Genomic DNA, 21,981 nt, shown 5'->3' on the forward strand with positions numbered 1-21,981 from the left:
TGCCCACCCATAGTATATATCTTAAAAATTACACATTCTGTCATCAAATTAAATACAGTCTCTGCAAGAAGTTATGATACCGGTTGCAGGTCAAACTTGATCAAATAGACATTTGGCAACAAATGGTTGAAGTCTGGACTATTGTACACCAATTGCAAGTATGGCCATGCAGCATCAAGAGTGGGCTCATTTGCCTTTGGGTCAAACTTTTTACCATGTCATATGTGATCGATATTAATGTCAGAAGAAGATAATGTTTTGTTCTCTTAACATTATAATACATTATTTATTTAGTAATGCCTTCATCAAAGCCCCACTGAACATAGTGCAGAGTTTGATCTAAAGACAGATGCTCCCACTCTTGAAACTGAATGAGCCCACTTGCAATTATTGTATCAGTTGTTTCCAAGATTTATTAAAAGTTCAGACTCCAACCATCTGTTGTCATATGTTTTAACGGTCAAATGTTTGCCCTGCAGCCGTACAGACTATACATTTCAAGTCTTATCACAGTAACACTTCAGCTGTGTCTGAATAATAAATTAAGTAATGAATGTTTACTCAGGAGGAAGATGAGAGAGTTCTGGCAGAGATTCTGTTTCACCAAGAAACAGGCAATAGCGGTGAGCCATCCAGTGCTTCTTCCATAGCCCGACAGAGAACTATGACAATTAGTGTTAATGAGGATGTGTCCCCTGCAAATAATAAGGCTGATAGCGTGGAAGTTGAGCGTGCAAGTAGTAGCAAGTCACTGATAAGGCAAGACACTGTTACTCTTAGTAAAACAGATGATGAGAACACCTCAGCACAGTGCAGCAAGAGGGATCTCCGACAAGACACAATTGTTAGTGGCGAGGAGGAAATTTCATGGCAAGAAAAGAATGGTAGTGATAGCATGAAGAAATCGGCAGACATGTCAAACTCTGGTGCTTCTCAAGATAGTGAGGTAAGGCACACACCTGTGTGTTACCTTGTATCTCATGCTGGGCTTATATTTTGTACATACTTTTAATTTATTTTTAAAATATATTCACATTTTATGGCTCATTAAAGCTTTTGAAAGAGTAAGAGGAAAAGATACTTGGTTAATGTCTACTTTCTATTGATTAATGTTACTATAGTTTATAGCATGTATTAATATTATAAATAGTTTTTGATATGGATTGAGGTGTAAAATATAGTGATGAGGGCAGTTAATGTAATTTTGTAACTAAGCTGAGAATCTTTCATGGAATGTTGGATGCTGGCGAGATGGGTTGAATGTGTTTCCATACCCTCTACCTTGTATTGTTAGTCTTGGAATTTGACTCGTGCATGACTTCTTGCTTTTACATGCCATTTTACCTGCTACCCCTCCAAGACCTCATCCAGTCATTAAGAGTTCATATGGAAATATAAACACATATGCAGTATAATGTGATCCTTTACTGACAACGTTTCGCCCACACAGTGGGCGTTTTCAAGTCACAAACTGATCTGTTTGTGACTTGAAAAAGCCCACTGTGTGGGCAAAACATTGTCAATATTATACATTATACTGCATATGTGTTTATATTTCCATTGTGTCGGTATTTTATACCATTTATTTCCAAGAGTTCATATGGTGGAAGTGTTTCTTTTTCGGGTCACCCTGCCTCGGTGGGAGAAGGCCTTAAATCTACAGATTCAAGGTTGCACATTCCCAGTTTCCACAAACCCCATCCACTCTGTAAGAACTGCCTGGTGGATCCCAGTCCCTACAAAGACCCTGAGAGAGATCTGCTCTTCAATGGTTGATGCCAATATAATCAATATCTTGCTCTCCTCATTTTCAGTACTCTTCCACTATAAAGATGTGCAGTATTATTTTGACTTTCTTTCATTATATATCTTATGTACAATGCTAACATTTTTGGAATTAAAATACAGCACAAAGTGTGGACTAGTCTAGGAAAAATTGTCCACTTCTGTATATAAATTGGGTAAAACCTTGAATTAATATTTCATTGTTGCTGTACATTTATTTGTAAATTTTCTTACCACACTTGTCTATTTTCAATTATGAAAATATTCTGATAAATTCTTGTAAATACAGCTTATTCACATGTGCTTAATCTTAGTATGCAGTTCACAAATTGTTAATACAGTTGGATAATTGATCAGTCATGCCTAAACTTCTAAGGTAAGGAAACTTTTGTGATTCCATTGTCTTGGTGACTATTTTTCTTCTACATTTAGTTGCACTTTTTTGATAGCATTACTCTTAAATATCTTTAAATGTATTTCACAATAGCTTATAAGAGTTCAATGTTCCTGTAATGAAACTCGGATGCAAAATTCTCCGCCATTAACTCTGCCATTAACTCTTCACTTTCATTCTTTAAATTTTGTGTAATGTTAAACAAATATTTATCACAGTGTTTTTCTGTACTTTTAATATCAGTAACTATTTTTTTCAAATTTATATCTTAGTTACTTTAGACTTGTATTTGCTTGACTGTCTAAATTAGCAAGAACAGTAGAATTTAATTTTTATCTACAAAGATTCTTGTTGCCATACGTATACAGTAGACCCCCTGTGGTTTCAGTTATCCACCTTTGAATTTTGCATAGTAATGGCCCCCCAAAGTGCCAAAATAGAGAAGCTGGCTGTTCTTCAAAGCCTAAGGGAAGCCGTGAAGTGCTTCCCATCAGTGATAAAGTGATACAGTGATAATTCTCCACTTCTTGTGTATAATTTATCAATTAAACCTTATAATAGGTATGTATAGGACTTGTATATAGGGTTTGCTACTATCCATGGTTTCGGTATGCACGGCAGGTCCTTGGGACTTATCCCCCGTGGATTAGGGGTTTCCTACTGTATAACCATATCCTATATCTACTGTCTTTCCCATCTATCATCATATTTTTCATGTGCCAGTAATAACTTCACATATTATTGTTTTCCTGTTATAATTTTCTTGGGTAACTGCTGTACATATACTGTATGCACAGTAATAAATTTCTTATTTTGTCTCAAGGATTTTAGACATAGCAAAAGAAATGCTAAACCCTGGGATAAACCTGTTGTGCTGTATTCTTATGAATGATAAATTGTTTCATAATAATTTTGTTTATTATAAGATTAAAACACATTCATAAGTAGCTTATGTCAGCATTATTCCAGGTATTGAGTTTTTAACACTAAAAAATTGCAGTTAAATGCTTGAAGTTTTGTGTCTAGTGATATAAATTTACTGTATACATACTTCTAGGAGTCATTTTTCAGTTGTGAAATGGGATGTACATATATATAAAATGACTTTCTCTTAAGTATGGCACTTGTGTAGTCCTTGTTGTAATGCACTTGACCTCTTCTTTATGGGAATATGAATATCATGTACTGTGTCATGGTTCTGAAATGAAGCATGTGTAGTACCATTAGTACACTGTTTTGTAGAAAGGATTGAAATTTACCTACACAATTTTTGCATGCAGCTGAGTGATACTCATGAAGTAATTATGAGCCTTCTCAAGGCCCATATACATCGATCACAGGAATTACTAAAGTTGCGGAGGCATCAGGAGAATAGGGTACTTTCTTAAATGTTTATTTTGCTTGTAGCATTTAGTTAACACTGAATTGCAAAGCTAGGTGGATGATTTTGAAGGAAATTACATTTAATAGATTATAAGGAATTATGGAATTATGAATGTTAAACCGTGGTATGCTGCACATATCCCTTGGGAGGTAAGCATGTGACTACTCAGCAATTTATTGGCATAGTAATAATTAACTACCAAGCACAGTTGAACTGGAAGATTTACATCAGGACTTGCACAGAATGAAATTCTGAGACCTGATGCTTATCTGATTGAAATTTAAAGTATTTTTCTTTCATTAACTATCTGAGCTAACTTGGGTGACTGAAAAATTTAATTTGCATCCAGTTGTGATGCAAAAATTTAACGTTGGAAAGTCAGTTGTAAAATCTCATTTTCAGAGCTCTTGCAGCTGAAAGTGTTCCAATTAACATACAACTTGCTTCAAATATGTATATGTATTCTCAGCAAATGTTTTGTAGTTGGTGGTTATCAACTTCATTTTGTTGGTTCATAGTGTTGTCTCCTACTCACCTCCCTGGATATTGTGCAAGTTTAGTCAGTTTTTGTTGAAGGTCTTGTGCTCGTCTTTAAAGTACGCTGGGTGGATGGCGCTTGGCATAATTTAATGCCCAAATTAATACCCTACCCTGGTAAGTTTGTGAATGAGATAAAGTTATGCTGGCTTTACATCTTGAAGCATGTCTTAGGATTCCCTAAGCCTGTTGGCTACATCCTAAGTGCCTTCTGGACTTGTGTGGTGGATAGTGTTGTGTCCGTGGTCCCCCTTTGTGCCATGTGGTCTTGAGGGCTGAGTTTGACATTTTTTGGTTATTGATGAATTAATATGGGGAGGAGTAAGTCAATGACACAAGACAATTGCACAGATCATTATACAAGGCAGACCATCAAACAAAGGAAACAGCAGAAACCAGGAAAGAATGATGGAATTTACCCTATGAAACCATAGACAGTTGCAGGATGCCCTAAAGTGCAAGAAATGGCCTATTTTGAGGTTGCGAGTTTAGTAGGGGGCCAGCATACTTTAAGGACGAGCACTGGAGGTCAGTTTCTTCTCTTCCAGGTGTACTACTGTTTGGTATTAAGCTTATAGACATTGAATGAGATGGTTAAAATTTTGTCTGAAATTGTTTTAAATTTGGAGTTCATAGTAGACTAATATCTTCACATTGCCCATGTTTTGTTCTGCAGCAAAGGATTGGCCTGGAGGATGTGTGCTCTCTACTTGAGTCACATATAGGCCGCAGTATTAAGGTCTACACCATTTATGCTGGGGAACCTGTACTGGTATTGTCAGCCTAGAGATCTTTCCTCAACTTGATTTTCATATTTTTTCTTAATTTTATATAACAATATATGGAAAACTGAATTTTTGTATTCAGCCATATTATTAAGCTATCTAGTCATGGAATCCAGAATAATACTATACCGTATGTGGCTGCAATAGAATTAAATGTGTAATCTCTCATATAACTTCAATGAAATTTCTCTCATACAAATTTCCTCTTAAAGTCAGTAGCTGATTTCTTATAGTAATATATGGTGAAGCAGCATTGTAGAATTTCACTATAAATTAAGTGTCATGAAGTGTAGCTGATACAATATTTCCTAGCATATCCTTTTCATTAATACAGTACACTATTTTGATTAGTATCTTGAGTATCGTAAATTTTGCATTGAATTTAAATTCTGTGTATTGTAGAGTGTTCAGTGGTTTCAAGAATTACAATAAAGAAAGCAGTATATGTTGGAAAGGTAATGGTGAGAATGAGAGTTGAAGAAATGGTTAACCTTACCAGTATTGTGTAACAGCTGTGGGGTATATTGTTATCTTATAAATAAGCTGTTTTGTTTGACAGTGTGTGATGTGACTATTAGGCAGAGAATTTTGAGCATGGAGATTAGAAGATGGAATAGTTACCAAAAATATAATTTAAGAGGGGTGAGGAGGGGTTGTTGAGTTGGTTTGTGCATTTAGAGAGGATATTACAGAATAGTATGACCAAGAGGGTATATAAATCTGGGCTGGAAGGGTGGAAGAACAGGGGTCATCCCAGGAAAGGCAAGGGAAGGGGGTTAAATGAAACTTTGAGTGATATGGGTTTGAACATCCAATAGTCTTGTGTATGTTAGTTGAATGTGAGTATGTAGTTAATTGAATGATGGTGAAAGTATTTTTTTTATTGTCACCCTACCTCAGTGGGACATGATCATTGTGTAAAAAACAAATAAGAGTGCTTAAGTAATAATAATAATTTAAATAAGAGTATACAAATGCACTTATTTACATTGATGTTTGAAATTTGATTATTTTTTTTTAGTTATGCAAGTTAATGTTTATTGTAATGTGTATTTGCTCAAGATATTTTGACACTAAATAATGTTTAGAAAATGTTAATATGGAGTTGATGCATTGCTTAATCTTGAAAAATTATCTGAAGGATTAATACAGAATACCAGGGTACATAAGTACCTTGGTATTCTGTATTAATTGTAGTGTAGGTGATTTGAAGCACACTCATCTTAAAGTGATACTAAATTTTGCTGAATAAATACAGGTAATGCAGTACTTGATAGACCTAAGATTTATCACACACTCTTTCAGTCGCCTCTCCTAGCCTCACCTCAACTCTTCCTTTCCTATGCAGTTTGTATCCTGTATATGACATAGTAAACATCTAAGCAATTTGAAATGTTATCCCAGTAAACTCATTCTCAAACATGTCTTTTCACATATTGAGAATAGGAAAAAGAAAAACTTTATAAAATTGGGATATTTGAATGTGTGTGGATGTAGTGCAGATGATAAGAAAGAGATGATTGTTAATGTTATGAGTAAAAAGAAGCTGGATTTTCTGGCTATAAGGAGAACAAAGCTGAAGGGGGCATGAGAGTTTCAGTGGGGAGAAATAAATGGGATTAAGTCAGGGTATTTGAGAGAGTTAGAGCTAAGGAAGGAATTGCAATAATGTTGAAGGATCAGTTATGACAGGAAATGAGGGAATATAAATGTTTAAATTCAAGGAATATGTGCAGTAAAATAAGGGTTAGTTGCAAAAAAGTGTGTTATGCTAAGTATTTATGCACATAGAGAAGAGAGGAGTATGAAGGGGAGAGATTTTGGGAGACAAATGGTATTTAGAAAGTTTTGAACCAAGTGAGAGAATATTTGTGGTAGGAGACCTAAATGCTGGTGGGATCGACTGTTGTAGAGGGCATAGTAGGTAAACTTGGAGTGCTAGGGGTAACTTATAAAGGGAAGCCTTTTGATTGAACTTCGTAAAAAAAGAGGTTCAGTAATAGGTAATACATATTTAAAAATAAGTATAAATAAGTATACATGGTGCTAATATTAATGCTTAGCACTGAGACTTGTCTGCTTAGTTGAGTCAGTCTGATATGGGACAGCCAGAAGTTGAATGCTTATCATGAGGTAATCAACTTTCTATTCACTTAGTATCTGAGACTCTTCTACTTCTCACCACCATCCTTATGTTTAATAAATGAATGAGATATATACATTGTTAAGGATGGACATGAATTTTGATAAGAATATAAATATGGTAAAGATTCTGTTTCACCATGTGACATTTATGATGGAAAATTGTTGGAAAAACTGATGTGCAAAGTTGTGAGAGATTGTCACTACTTAAATATATTTTTATTCTCATCAGCTATCCTGATTTTCTTCACCTGTTAGCTTAATCAGTACTTGGTGTTTTTTTTCGTTATAAATGTATGGAAGTAGAAGTTCAGCTTATGCATGATTGATAGCACATCACAAGATTATATGTAGCTCTAGCTTGCTCTGATGTATGATATATGGGTAGTCAGTATTCATCATCTTAGGTAAATAATGGCTGCAACACAAATTACCATTATCTTTTTCCTCTTAGATACCATTTAATCAGTATGTGGTATTTATAAGAAATAACTATCAGTATTTGCAAAATTCATAGGTATGTATTATTGGATTTTCAGAATAAATTAAATGTTATACCTTAAATGGCTTTTAGTCATAACTATTTAATAGAGCTTTATTAATATCAGTAAAAGTGGGACTGTCTTAACCTTTTCACTATCCAGACCCCTCAAATTAATTGCTCTTGTATCCACTTTTAAAAAAAGAAATCTCAAATGGTAGAAAATTTTTCTGAAGGTAATGACACCATAATTATGAAATTTGATGGAAAACTTATGGAATTACAGTTGCAAAGCTAGCGGTCTGGGTGGAATTTACACATTGGCAGTTTTGCCAACTTCGAGTCCTAGTTGAAGTCAAATCTGTTGCTCCTTTCAATCAAATTCTTAGCTATTTCACTAATGGCTAACAGATATGTATAAATAATGTAATGTTTACAATAATTTTTATTAATACAGTGGTACCTTGGTTTTTGTATGCCCTAGTTGTTGAAAATTCTTGGAGAAAATTCTCTATAAAATGTATTTTTTTTTTTTTTTAATATTTTTGGGTGTCTGGAACGGATTAATTGGTTCCGTTCCAGACACCCAAAAATATTAAAAAAAAAAAATACATTGTATAGAGAATTTTCTTCAAGAACTTACTCCAACTAGGATATACGAAAACTGAGGTTTCACTGTATTTTACTGTGTTAATGATTATGATGGCTTGTTAATCATGTAATAATTTTAATTTGTCAAAAATCTACTGTTCCTGGGAAATATTCATTAAGTTCCTGTGTGATTTGGACCAAACTGTAATTGTAATGTAGTTTGTAGGTGGAGGGTGGGGCGTCATACTGTGTATCAATATTAACTTTGTACATGTTTATATATGCAATAATATATTTAAGTTATGTAAAATATTTGCATATTTTGGTAGTAAATAAAAACCTGGCATACTAAGTCATGGCTCATGATGTTAGACCAAGTGGTTCCCTTAAGGTATGCTGAGTCTTCGGTTATGAAAATAATAGATCATGCAGTTCTGTGGTACACTAAGCCATGACTCTTGAAAATGGTAGATCATGTAGTTCCGAGGTATGCTAAGCCTTAGCTTATGACTGGTAAACCAGGTGGTTTGCTTTACATTTGCTAACCTTTGACTCAGTAAAACATAAAATAGTCCTTAGGATATTAAGATTTTATTAGTGCTATACTAATCATATCCAAGGTGCTTTTTATTTTACGAAGTCAAAAAACTTAAGTGTACTTGACTTTATTTGGAAGTTTACATCTGGCATAGAATGTAAGTAACAAACAATTTATTTAATATTCCTTTTCACATCTGCATTGATGATAGTGGTATATGAAATTAATTAGCTTAAATTATTTGATTATATTTTACCACAAAATTACAAGTGCATTTCTACCTAAGTTTCTTTAGAATTAAACATCTGGCTTTGAAGGTATATGAGATACAATAGAGCACATTTATTGCTCTGTGACCGGCCCCTGTGGCCCGGGGCATTGACCCCCAAAACCTTCTCCAGGTATACTCCAGGTAATTATTTTATGAAGTCTTGACAAAATTATAAATAATGTTCATTTAAATGATTGCAGTTTTCCACAGTTTGAGAATTTTAAAGAAAAAAACAAATGCAATCATCATATGCCGAGGAGTAATTATTTATTTTTTCTATAATTCTTTTTTCCTTATTCCAAATTTTTCTTTAAAAGACTTAAGAGGGTGGGCAGAAATCTGTGCTGTCCAAAAATTATGTTGCTTGACTGTCTACATTAATCTGTCCTAATACAATGATTTTTCCTTTTGTCTGGCTGGCTGCAAAAGTAGCACATCTATTTAAAGCTTAGTAGATGGAATATCACACCTCCACCACTCCTTGTACTGAATGACCTACACTGGATTGGCGTTCACATAAATGTAATACGTACTGTATAATCCTAATACATTACTCTCCTCCTGAATACAAGTTACAGGTTTTAAACTGTAGAACTGAAAGGAACCATGTATTTTTTTTTTTTTAATTAGCCTTCCTGGTTTATGAGGAAATGAAAGTTTAAGGGTGAATAAAAGGCAGGGTTGTATTATGCACCGGGTGTGTCATTATTGCCTCCCCTCGTCTTGTTGCTACTTATTGTACATAAGTAAAACTGGCAGGTTTCCGGAGTTTTATAGGTTATTGGTTTGAAATGCCTTTAGAGATGATGCTCTCTTGTGTATCAGTCCTATATTTATGGAAGCAAATTTCTTTTAATATTCATCTTATCAGGCACACTTTGACAGTGAAAGGTAATTTCTTAGAATTGGTAAATGAACCTCAAATTTGGATGAATAGGAATTATTATTATACCGCTTTCAGAACACAGCACAATGTAGAAACTTCATATAGGGAAAATAATTCATGCATGTTCAATATGTAAAATACTGTAAAATACTATTTTTCAGGTGTTGTAATTTTTTTTGGTGGGGGGAGAGGGGGATAAATTTCCAGCATGTTATTCCTTTGTTTGTGGCATAGATAAAATATAGGTAAAGCATTTATATTGTCAGAATTAAAGCTTCTTGAGTACTGTATTGTAAGTTGGGCCTGGCTTTATCTCTGAGAATCAGTGCATGTTGTAGAATATACCGTAGTAAGCCATTTATGACTATGGTACAGTATTTACAAACTTTTCAGTTATACTAATATTGGCACTTGTGGTTAATTTTTGAAAAACTGTGGATAATTTTGATTTATATTTTTATCAAATACATGCTTAATCACATTACCAATGGTAGTCTATAGGTGATGAAATTGAAATAGTGTACATTGAAACAAGGTATTCTATTAACATAGAAATAAGACTATACTCTGTCTAAATAATTAGTTTTTTGTTTTCTTTACCAATAGTTTCCCATTTTTTGTTGGTAAAAATATTTTTTTCCCTTCAGATTATAGAGAGCTTGGAGTTGTTACAGTCACTATTGTCGTCACATCTCAGCCGTCAGCGGGAGGTTAACGAGTTGTTGAACTGTGAACCATTGTTAGTTGGCAAAGGACAGGTGAGTTTGTTTTTAATTTTATTTCCCTTATGAAGCTGATACATTGTACAGTATTTACAATATCAATGGGATATACTGAAGCTGCTGGCAAGGATCTTAAATAGATTTTGTTGACATTAAAATATGATTTTTTTTTTTAATAAATTTTTCATCCCCTTGTAAAGATAAAAGTACAATGTGAAAAAAAAAAAATTACTGGCCAGAGAAGGTTGCTTGTAAAGCATATTTATATTTGTATCATCTGTTGATTCTCAGCCTATATGCCTATATGACAAGCAGTGACACTAACCATCTTGTACACATAGTTTGATAAGTATATAAAGTAATAGGATAATTTTTGCTTTTATTCTAAGCATATAAGAATATTAATTTTTCATAATTGCATTAATCCTTATCACTAATGGTGGTAATGTAATAATTGTAAAAGTGATTAAAAGTTAAAAATGACACTAATTAGCATATACAGTAATAATTAGTATATATAGTAATTAACAAATGAGGTGACAAAATACACAAAGATAGTTTTAGTAAATAGCTGCATTTTTTATCAGCATTAAGGCTTTTAATTATTATTAAGTGATGTTATTTCATTCTTAGGAGTTTGAAATATTTACATTATAAAAGCATACAAACTCATTTTTGTCTTAACACTTGTGTTATGTACACAGTCAAGTTAGATGGGCTTGAGGACACCGAAAAGCAGTGAGCAGGAGTGGGGAAGAAAGAGATGAAGGGAAGGGAGCAAGAGTAAGAGGGTGAAAGAACAGGAGAGGACAGATAGAAACAAATTCTTTTAAGACTATTTCATACAGCTGTAAATTGTGATGTACAGTATAGCATACTGGCATAGCAGACTTGGTATACCTCCGTTGATATCAACACTCTGATGCGATGAATTCTAACTAGTTTAACAAAAGTCTCCTTAATCTTCATCAGGGTGACACTGACTCTCAAGAAACACCGAGAGGTAGGGGAAGAAGCACACGTGAAGCACCTGACGGAGAAGAGTCAGCAAGGGCAAGCTGTAAACATTCTCAAAGCCTGGTGCGTCAAGGGACCTTCAATATATATGATCAAGAGCCGGCTGTGGCAACCATTCATGCTACTTTGGATGCTCATCTGACCAGGGTAAACAAAGTACAGCAGTTCAGCAGCAACTAGTGCATAACTACCACTAATGTTCTTGTTCACAAATTACGCACAATGTGGATCTCACTGCTCATCACACAGGGAACAGTTGCTACAGTCACTGTAAATAATATTGCTCAAAGTGCAGGATACATTCAATTTCATCAGTGCTGTGTACCTGAGCATGCCTTAAACACCTTTTATTAGCTGTGCCACTTATAAAATCAGAGTTGTGGCCTGACCGAGAAAACTTGGAGGGCAGGGCAGCTGCATGCTGTAAACTTTACTAGGTTTAAAACTTTTGTTAATAGGAAGCTCTTCATAATTTGTGTAATATGTACAGTGTTTCAGTATTATGAATTATCTGTTGAGAAAATAAGACTGTGATTGTTCATTAAAGTAGGTCTGACAAACGCCAGTTTTAGTTGTGAGTGACGAATAATGAAAAATATATGCAATTTTTGTTGTATATTGAAGCTATTGTTCAAATTATAATGACTGTATGTAAAGAGCTGAGTCTCAGTGTACATACAGTAAAACTCCAGAATGATGGCTACATGGAATGGTTTCCTGAGAGAACATTCTGTTATGTACATAAGGATAATGATAATTTTGTTAAAGTAATTTTAGAGTCAGAATCCAAAGTGCTGTTGATATTTTATACTACAAAATTACTTGGATAATTTAAAACTAGTGTAAAATCATATGAATGCAACATTTGCCCTTGAAAGATCTGAGGATCAGTGAGTGATTCCTTAAATGAAAATCTAGGCATACTGTATTTGTGCAGAGGCAGTATCTCCTGGTAGGAAATTCAAAGTGCTTCACATTGAATAGCAGGTTGCAGATGTCTACATAAATGTGGCTAAACTTGTCGCACATTTTTCTTGTGATTACAACGCATTATAATATCAGCGTTATTGAAGATCTTAAACTTTTTAAATATTTTTATTTTAAGTGATACTGTGAGATAGTATCTCTGATTTATGTCCTGTTCTCTTCTGAATAGTCTACGTAAGGAAAACCTTCCTCCTTGTGTGTGAAAACACGTGCATTACTGTCATACTAACCATTCTCTTCACTGTTCCTGTAAAATATAAAGCTTGTGGTTACTGTTACTGGTGAAATAAGGGTGGAAGAAAAAATGAATGGTAAGGTACCTGTACTCTCTCACTTAAAGTGAATTAAAGAATGAGGGATCAGATAGGAAAAATACAGTAGACTTTTCCGGATCCAAGCTATATAAATTGTCATATAGATAGTTTTGTTATACGTACATACTATACAGGTGGTATAAAATGCTGACAAAACAACATGAAAACCATTAGGAGATGACTTTTTCCTGGGACACTTGAGTTTAATCAACTCTTATACAGTAGACAATACTTGAAGAGGTATGAAATATATGGGACAGCAGTGCAAGTGATTGTAGAAAGTGAGGCAACCCTTTAAGTCAGGTTGCCCAGTGGGCCAAACAGGTGGATAAGAGGGTCGGTGAGTTTATAGCTACCTATTACACAGATTATGGGTAGCTTAAGATTCACTGAACCTCATGCCCACCTGCTTGGCCAACTACCCCATTGAAGGGTCATTTTACCATTTGCATTCCCCTGCACTGCTGCCCTATGTAATTCATGACTTTTCAAGTATTGTATATAAGATTTGATAAAGTTTGGTGTCGAGTGAAATGTCATCTGTTAATGAAGGTTTCCATATTGATCTTGTGTTCTGCTTACCCTTAATTATAATGTACAGTACTTTGTTTTAATAGAGTTCTGTATTTATAACAAGAGATGGAATACAAAAGTCTGTATAGAGGACTGTTTAAATCATTCTTCTTGTGCAGCATTTATATGCATTGTGGTGCTCTGGATATTCAGCTCATTAGTTTGAATTTTTTGCTGCTAACTGGCTGATTCGGCTTACTTGTGATAGCGTTTATATTTTTCTAATTAAATGCCTGGTGTTCTTGATGATTTGTTACTTTTTTCACTTTGAATATGGCAGTTAAATGATCTATTGTTAAACGTTTAGAATGATTACTTATAAAAATATAAATTTCATTTATAACATATAGTCACATGGGATTGTCTGGATTCATGATCATATTTACTAACACTGTACAGGTAGTGATATGATATCAGTACAGTGTAATATTTACGAGTTGTAAAAATGCTTGTGTAAAGCTTTGTCACTGGCGTGAGATTTTAGTATAGCATGTATCATATCTATTTTTCAGTAAACAATACATTTGGTGTGAATCACCTTAAAGGTAGGAGCTACAGCAATGGCAGACAAGAACTTGTCCTGTCTTGAGTTGCTGCCCAGGAAATGTGGAATGCAAGCATAACAAAAGTCCTGTTTAGAAGAATGAAATTATGCACTTGTATAATATTGGTAGTTAAAATTTCTCTTATATCACTGCTACCTCTAATGTAAATCACAGTCCTAAACTGTTCTTCAGGAACTCAAATGTATTGTTGTGGCAAGCCTAAGATGCCAGTAATGTCAACTGGTATTCCTTTATAATTTTTGAAAGACTCAAAATAAAGTGAAAAAATTAGAGAGTGGATATCTCCATAGTTCGTCTTCCAAAGTATTCATAGCATACCCTTTAAGAGTCTGATTAATACAGTACTTGATTCTACTTGAGTAAGAAGTTACCTAATATTGATCAGGAAAATTGAGTTGTTGGTTTTCTTTTACAAAACTCTGACAGGCTTTAAGGACATACTAAATATGTATAATACAGTAAATCGAAGCACGTCTTTGTGCACACGCACATACATACGTGCATGCATGTGATTGCTCATGTGTACGCGCGCACACACGCACACACTCACTCAGAGGAGGCCAGGAGCTGTGACTTGACCTCCACAACCTCACATACGGGAGTACACCTACCCACATGGCTGACTGAAAACATGGAGGTGGTCAGGGGAAAACTGAGTGCCAGTATGTTAAGTAAACAACAAAAGATATGTATACCAGCAAGGTTGGACCTAGTGTTTACCACAGTTATGTCCAAAATAGGAGAAATATAATAAGAGCCCTCTGGGTGCCAGTGACTGTGCAGTACTGAACTTTGAATACCTTGTAAAACTAAATGTATAGGGAAGATTGGTAAGTGGAGGGTGGGAGAAGCCAAAGGGAATTTTACAAGAATGAGGAAATTCTTGAATTTAGTGCATGGGAAAGGGAACTGGAGGAAAAGTCAGTGGATGAGATGATGGAATACACAGTTGGGAAGTGTCAGGAGGCAGCATGTTCAGAAACATGGAAAGTGCAGAGGTACACAGTGAGGCTAGTTCCAGAATTGAATCTAATGACCCAGGAGGACAGAAGGATCAGGGAAGACATGATAACAGCATAAATACTTGGTGGAATTAATAGACACTTACAAGCTGTTTGAAAGGCAGGATTATTATTGCATTCATGGGGGGCACTAAACCCAATGGGGTCATACAGCGCTTAGGGGAATGGGAGGCATTCAGGTTCAGTCCAAGGAAGGAAAGGACAGGTCCAGTTCCTTTTGAGAGACAGGAAACAGGTACTCTGGGGGCACAGCTGGAAATTAGACAGATGAGTCAGAGATGTCATCAATCTCAAGCTGGTCAGGACATGGAATGACCTCAATGAAGAAGTGGTGGAGGCAGGCTCCATCCATAGTTTTAAGGGCTAGAAGAGAGTGAATTTGGCAAGTGGCAAGTCAAGAGGTGGGGTCAGGAACTAAGATTCAACACCTGCAACTATATATAGGTGAGTGCATGCATGCTTGTGCAGTCTCACTTTCACTTGAACTATCACATATTCTCTCACTTCTCTGCATGCATGCACTCTCCTCTACATACTCTAACACATGCCCTTTTCACACTTTGTATACCCTTTAAACAAATATAATTTATATTTGTTAGCCCAGATTGGCCATCAGATTTTTTTAGTGAAACCATGTTAAAAGGTTTAAACCTTCGTATGTTGATCAAAAAACTGCTATGGTTAGTTTCTCTTCATTTCATGCTTGTTGCTTTTAATTATTATTTAGTTTTTGAATGTATATACATGTGTGTGTGTGTGTGTCTAGTCTGTCATCAATGTATGCTAATGGGTAGTGTAGAGGCAGCAATTTTCTTGCTTATTCTTAAATATATAGTCATGAGATTTAGCAGGATAAATAGCTTTGCTCAAGGATTCTTAGTTTTATATTTCTCAATATAGATTTAAAAAGATAAATTTTATACATTGGCAATTTGTATAATAACTTTGTAAGACAATTTATGAAAATGTGGCACAGTATCTAGGAAATTTTCCATTTGCCTTTTTAACACTCCTCACTTAAGCTGAAAAAAATGCTTGGCCCTTGTTCAGGGGTGAATATAGGTAGTAATATGGATGAAAAGGGATTGAAGGGCCAACACTGCTCTGTGCAAATCATAATCAGGTTTGTGCAGCAGGTATAACGCAAAGTAACAACACAAAGGTAACTCGTAAGATAAAGGAGTTACAATAAGTTACATTTTAAATGAATGTACATTGTATTGGTTAAGATTAACTTAAAAGTGCTGTACAGAATATTTTGATGAACTTAAAATATTAGTAATACTATAATGTCACACATCACAAAAAAAAAATTATTCCAATTAAGTATACCCCCACAAGGGCTTAGGATTTGAGTGAGAATATAACAGTCAGTAATTAGTTATTGCAAGTTATTATTACATCCTGTTTTTGCTAAGTGTGAAGCTTAAAAACTTAAATTTAAGTTGTAATGTTAAAATTGATTATTGCTGGTAATTCCAATATGCAAAAAAAGTATATACAATAGTTATTACAAATTATTACTGCTTTTGAATTATAATTTTTCCTATAATTATGATAAAAGTAAGTGATACTAAACTATAATTATAGCATTAACACTTGTGATTAATAATTATAGCAATACAGATAATACTAATTATAACTGTAATGATAAGATAATAGTAATAAATAAATAATTCTGTAGTAATAATTTAGTAAGCTGTAGTACTATATGAAAGGCATGTTTTGTAATATTAATTATGCATTATCACTTTAACCTAGCTGCCTCTTTCACACTTCTCAGTCTAACTGAATTGACTTGATCTAATTTATTCCTTTCACCCATATACTCTCCAGTAACACCCACCTCTGCCACACATCTCTAATCATCAAAGCAGCAAGACATCACTGGTGAGTATTGTTAACTTGATCGTATTTTGCCCAATATGGAATGCATTTACTGTTCACAACCAACACATAAATTGAAGATGAAAATAATAACACGATCATCCAAGATGGACCAAACAGTCAAAAATTTAATCTCCAATTGTAGCTTAGCTGTGAATTGCTGCAACCAAAGTACTGACCATTTACTGCATCATGAAAGAAGGGATGGAAGGAAGGAAAGGGATAGTGTATCTATCATTTAGTCTCATTATAAACACAAAAGTGTAAGAGAGACTGGTCAGTGGTTAACAGGAACCCACTTGGAAACAGTAAAACAGCAAATTTAAAAATTAATAATGCATATTATGGCTTTGCACTGTACTGTACTTTTAATTGCTTCCTTCAAAACTGGTATTTAATTAGACTGATTTTTCCCCAGAATATCTCCGATTAAAACAGGTAAAAATTTATGGTTAAAAGGAGTTCACATATTATTGTATAAATTATGCTTAGTGTCACTTTGCAGTGCATGTTACTAAATGGGGAATTACTGTACAGTTCAATAGAATATTTTAAATTACATTAATATGACTGAGCTATAAGCTATAAGACAAAGGAGTAATTCTGCAAATCCCAAGTTATGAGCAGTGTTTTGGTTAAGTTTGAGGCCATTACAATGAGAATGAAGTTGCTGTTTGCATTAAATGTTAAATGGTAAATTCATAAAATCAGTGAAATAATAATAATACTCAAGTTATGCCATTGGCACTATTTAGTATGTTTAAAATTCATCAGGAGGTTACAAGGGTTAAAAGTATGAGCAAAATTCGTTGACATTTATTGAAATTTTTTCACACTATGATGGCAGATTTCTATGTTAGTTGAAGTAGAAACTATAATCTGAGTTGGAATTGCATTAATAGTTAAAATATAATTACAGTATAAAACTACTGTAGTTACAATTGTAGTGATAAAAGTTCAGGGAAGGAACTGAATTATTAGCAATGGTTTGAGTGCTGCATTATATACTCTCCCCAGGTTAGATACATAGGTTAGACAGTATTCTTTATAGCACTATTTTTTTTTTTTTGTATATTTACTGAGTATTGTACGAGCTTCATCTGCTGCTAGTATTCTGTTAAGTATTTTGACCCCATTATTGTACAGTATCTGAGTTGATGTGTGGATTAGTAGTTGTGTGTAGGTCATGGCTGGAGATAGACATCATGCAGTTATAGGGTATACATGGTAAATATTTACACATAGTAGTCTGGATAAAAAAAAAATTAAACTGTTAAAACTTAGTGACCTAAATGATAACTGGCTAAATGATAACTGGCATTTTCACTGTATCAGGTTAGTAAACTTTTACACACCATTTTCAAGGCAGTTTACTAAAGTTTATATTGGATGTGGCAGCTAATTACTTTTCTTGATGCCAAACACCTAGAGAAATAAGTAATAGTTAGATATGGGAAGAGGAGAGGAGAGAGTGTGTGTATGTGTAACCCCTGGGTGGTGAATAGTATAATACATACAGGTACAACATCGATTTTCTGGACCTTTATTTCCAAAGCCTTTCCAGATTACTGATTTTTCCACCTTTAGGGAGTGCAGTATTCTTTGGTCTTGGGGCTGGATAAGTGATGTACAGTTTGGTGGTAAATACACTGCCATGGGAATTTAGAGTCCCTGCTCGTAAATTTGTGTGGCTCTGGACCATCAGTGTCTGGAAAATCAATGTTCTACCTGTAGTTTAGTACTTTTTGTCAATGTTTAAAATTCAGTACATTATAGGATTATTGATATTTTTATTATATATACAGTACTTGTTACATATATAACAGAAAATAAATGTACATTGATTTTAGTGGTAACAAATCTAATTACCTCTCTTAAATTATGTAAAAAATAAGTATTGCAAATATTTTTATATTGCAAAACAAGTGCTAAAATTAAAAAAAAAAAATGTGTTTGATATGTATTAGAAAATAAGAAAAATGTTATAATCCGTAGTTTTATATTTATATTACAGTGTATGTATAACTCTTGCCAAGAGTATTGCACATGGTCATGTATCTTAATTTTTTAAATTTACTAGCTATTTCCCATTAAGGCAGAGTGATCTAAAGAAGAAAATTTAATAATTTCTTTCACTGTCTGCAGGAAAAACAACTTCTGGGTATTAATTATGGGGAAAAGAGTAACCAGCCTCTGGGTATTAATTGCAGGAAAAGGAACAACCTACCTCATTGCCCCTGCCCTTAAGTTGCCTTCTACAACACACATGACTTGCAGTGAAAATTCTAACTTGCTTCTCTACAAGATTTTCTTGTTTGTCTTCTGTAATGCTTGTACATTGTATTTACTGCAATATTTTAAGAATCATCAGATGTGTTCAAATAAAAATTCACAAGATCTGGGTGAAGATGAGAATTATTGTACCTGCTGATCTTCATATAGTTAAATATTTTAAAATTTATTGCTTATTAAAATTTAGTGCTTATTAAAGGTGAAGAGAAATAATAGGAGACTTACATAGATGAGTTCAGTGATTCGTAGTTAAGAATTTTTAATTTAGTATTACTGCTGCTTTAAAGCTGAAAATATGTGGAGTGACAGTTGTAATGAGGGGGGAATGTATTCCATTTGGACTGAAATATTCATAGAATACTCTAATATATAAAGGCTAAGGCTCAAGATATGTAAATACTCGCAAATTTCATTTTCTGGAGTTACATTATATTTGTTGAGATTATAGATATACTTAACTATTAAAGGGTATTTTGTCTTATTTTTATATATGGATCATTCTCCATTACCATTACAGTGCTGTAATTACTTTTCAGGTTGCTTCTTCATATAATTCTCAGTTCATGTATTTTATCTTCGGTTCCCTCAGGTAGGTTGCTTGATGCTGGTGAGGGGCTCCTGATTTAAGGAATTAAGCCTGTGCTCCAATTCCTTCAATAGTCTGAATACTTTCCATTTTTCCAGGCGCTGCATAACCCTTATGAGTTAGGGCTCCCTTGTGAATGTAATAATATCTTCAGTGAATGTAATAATATCTTCAGTTATTTAATGAGAATATTGGATAATAAGTGATCACCATAGTGAGAACTATGGTAGATAAAGGTATTTACCCATTTCATTATCTGTAGGTAGTTACAGGAGCAGATTCGAATTTGTGTTGCCCTCTATTCGGAATTCAGTTACTCGTGCATGATTTTCAAGTTTCCAGTCACTAAGGCACATTATTATATATACAGAAGAATTTTTTTAGCAACCTTTCTGCATTGTTTTTGTTTAGTTTACAATTATGGCCCCATGTTCTTCCTGTTAATGGTGCCAAAGACTACATGTTTTTTTGCATCTTTTATATACTGTTACTTGTCTTGCCTAGAAAAGAGAAATTTGAGCTAGTTCAGAGCAAATACAATTTAATTGCATCATGTACTTGGGAAATATTCAAGGTTCCTCTGTACTGTGCGGTACTGTGGTTTGAAGGTATCTGTAAAAGATTTATTAAGCAGATTTGTAAACCACTTAAGAAAGAACTAGAGTTTAAATGCAGACTGTCCAGAGATAATAGGGCATCTGTAGAAAGAATCCAGTAGACAGGTAATAATGTCAAAAGTTAAATAGTTAAGGTTGTATTGTCACACTGTACAATATTGTATGTACTGTACTTGAATTCTTAAATTATGCTTCCATGAAAAAATAGTAAAAACTGTACTGATAGCATGTGTTTATCTGATCATTCATTCATCACGTTTTCATATCCTCCAAAACATTTGAATCACTAAAGATGAATGAGCATTGCTGCCCAGCATGTGCATCATCACTAGATGCATTATGAACAATATCCACATACTTGTATGATACATGTATAGAAGCTCAAGGTTGCCAATAAAAGTGATCAGTCTGTTGGGACTTGTAAGTACTGCTTATTATTTTTTTTCCGTTTAAGATACAGTACAGTATTGTTTAATTTTGTAAAAATTGCATGTTAATTTAAGTTTAGAAATTCAGAAAATAAACCCCCAGTCTGAAACTGTAATATTTTTGAAGGAATTGAAATGCATAATTACTCTTTTTATCACTTAACTGGAGTGAGTGAGTGTTGTGCGAGGCATTGAGCATGCATGTGCATGCACACATGTATGTATGTATATATATATATATATATATATATATATATATATATATATATATATATATATATATATATATATATATATATATATATATATATATATATATATATATATATATTTTTTTTTTTTTTTTTTTTTCAACAAGTCGGTCGTCTCCCACCGAGGCAGGGTGACCCAAAAAAGAAAGAAAATCCCCAAAAAGAAAATACTTTCATCATCATTCAACACTTTCACCACACTCCCACATTATCACTGTTTTTGCAGAGGTGCTCAGAATACAACAGTCTAGAAGCATACACATATAAAGATACACAACATATCCCTCCAAACTGCCAATATCCCAAACCCCTCCTTTAAAGTGCAGGCATTGTACTTCCCATTTCCAGGACTCAAGTCCGACTATATGAAAATAACCGGTTTCCCTGAATCTCTTCACTAAATATTACCCTGCTCACACTCCAACAGATCGTCAGGTCCCAAGTACCATTCAGTTAAAAACAGAGTAGGGGAGTTAGTAGATGGGGAGAGGGAGGTACGTATTAGGTAGATGGCGAGAATATTTTGAGGAACTTTTAAATGTTGAGGAAGAAAGAGAGGCAGTAATTTCATGCACTGGCCAGGGAGGTATACCATCTTTTAGGAGTGAAGAAGAGCAGAATGTAAGTGTGGTGGAGGTACGTGAGGCATTACGTAGAATGAAAGGGCGTAAAGCAGCTGGAACTGATGGGATCATGACAGAAATGTTAAAAGCAGGGGGGGGGGGATATAGTGTTAGAGTGGTTGGTACTTTTGTTTAATAAATGTATGAAAGAGGGGAAGGTACCTAGGGATTGGCGGAGAGTATGTATAGTCCCTTTATATAAAGGGAAAGGGGACAAAAGAGATTGTAAAAATTATAGAGGAATAAGTTTACTGAGTATACCAGGAAAAGTATACGGTAGAGTTATAATAGAAAGAATTAGA

General features: G+C 34.1%; 1 protein-coding gene across 16 annotated transcripts in view; it reads left to right on the top strand.

Annotated features, from left to right (window-relative positions):
• Nucleotides 1–21,050, top strand: part of LOC128695395 (IQ domain-containing protein E-like) — a 75,303-nt gene extending 54,253 nt beyond the window's left edge. For 4 of the 16 annotated variants that reach the window (XM_070095549.1, XM_070095550.1, XM_070095552.1 and 1 more), the window contains 3 exons: nucleotides 566–946; nucleotides 10,442–10,552; nucleotides 11,489–21,050. In XM_070095549.1, the coding sequence (XP_069951650.1) occupies nucleotides 566–946; nucleotides 10,442–10,552; nucleotides 11,489–11,713 (717 nt within the window). In that variant the 3' untranslated portion in view covers nucleotides 11,714–21,050. The remainder of the gene's footprint in view (nucleotides 1–565; nucleotides 947–10,441; nucleotides 10,553–11,488) is intronic. The other 12 variants (XM_070095551.1, XM_053785961.2, XM_070095553.1 and 9 more) reach the window with 10 other exon arrangements.
• The last annotated feature ends 931 nt before the right edge of the window (nucleotides 21,051–21,981 follow it).

The sequence above is a fragment of the Cherax quadricarinatus genome, chromosome 50 (genome assembly GCF_038502225.1).
Source record: "Cherax quadricarinatus isolate ZL_2023a chromosome 50, ASM3850222v1, whole genome shotgun sequence".
Taxonomy (NCBI): domain Eukaryota; kingdom Metazoa; phylum Arthropoda; class Malacostraca; order Decapoda; family Parastacidae; genus Cherax; species Cherax quadricarinatus.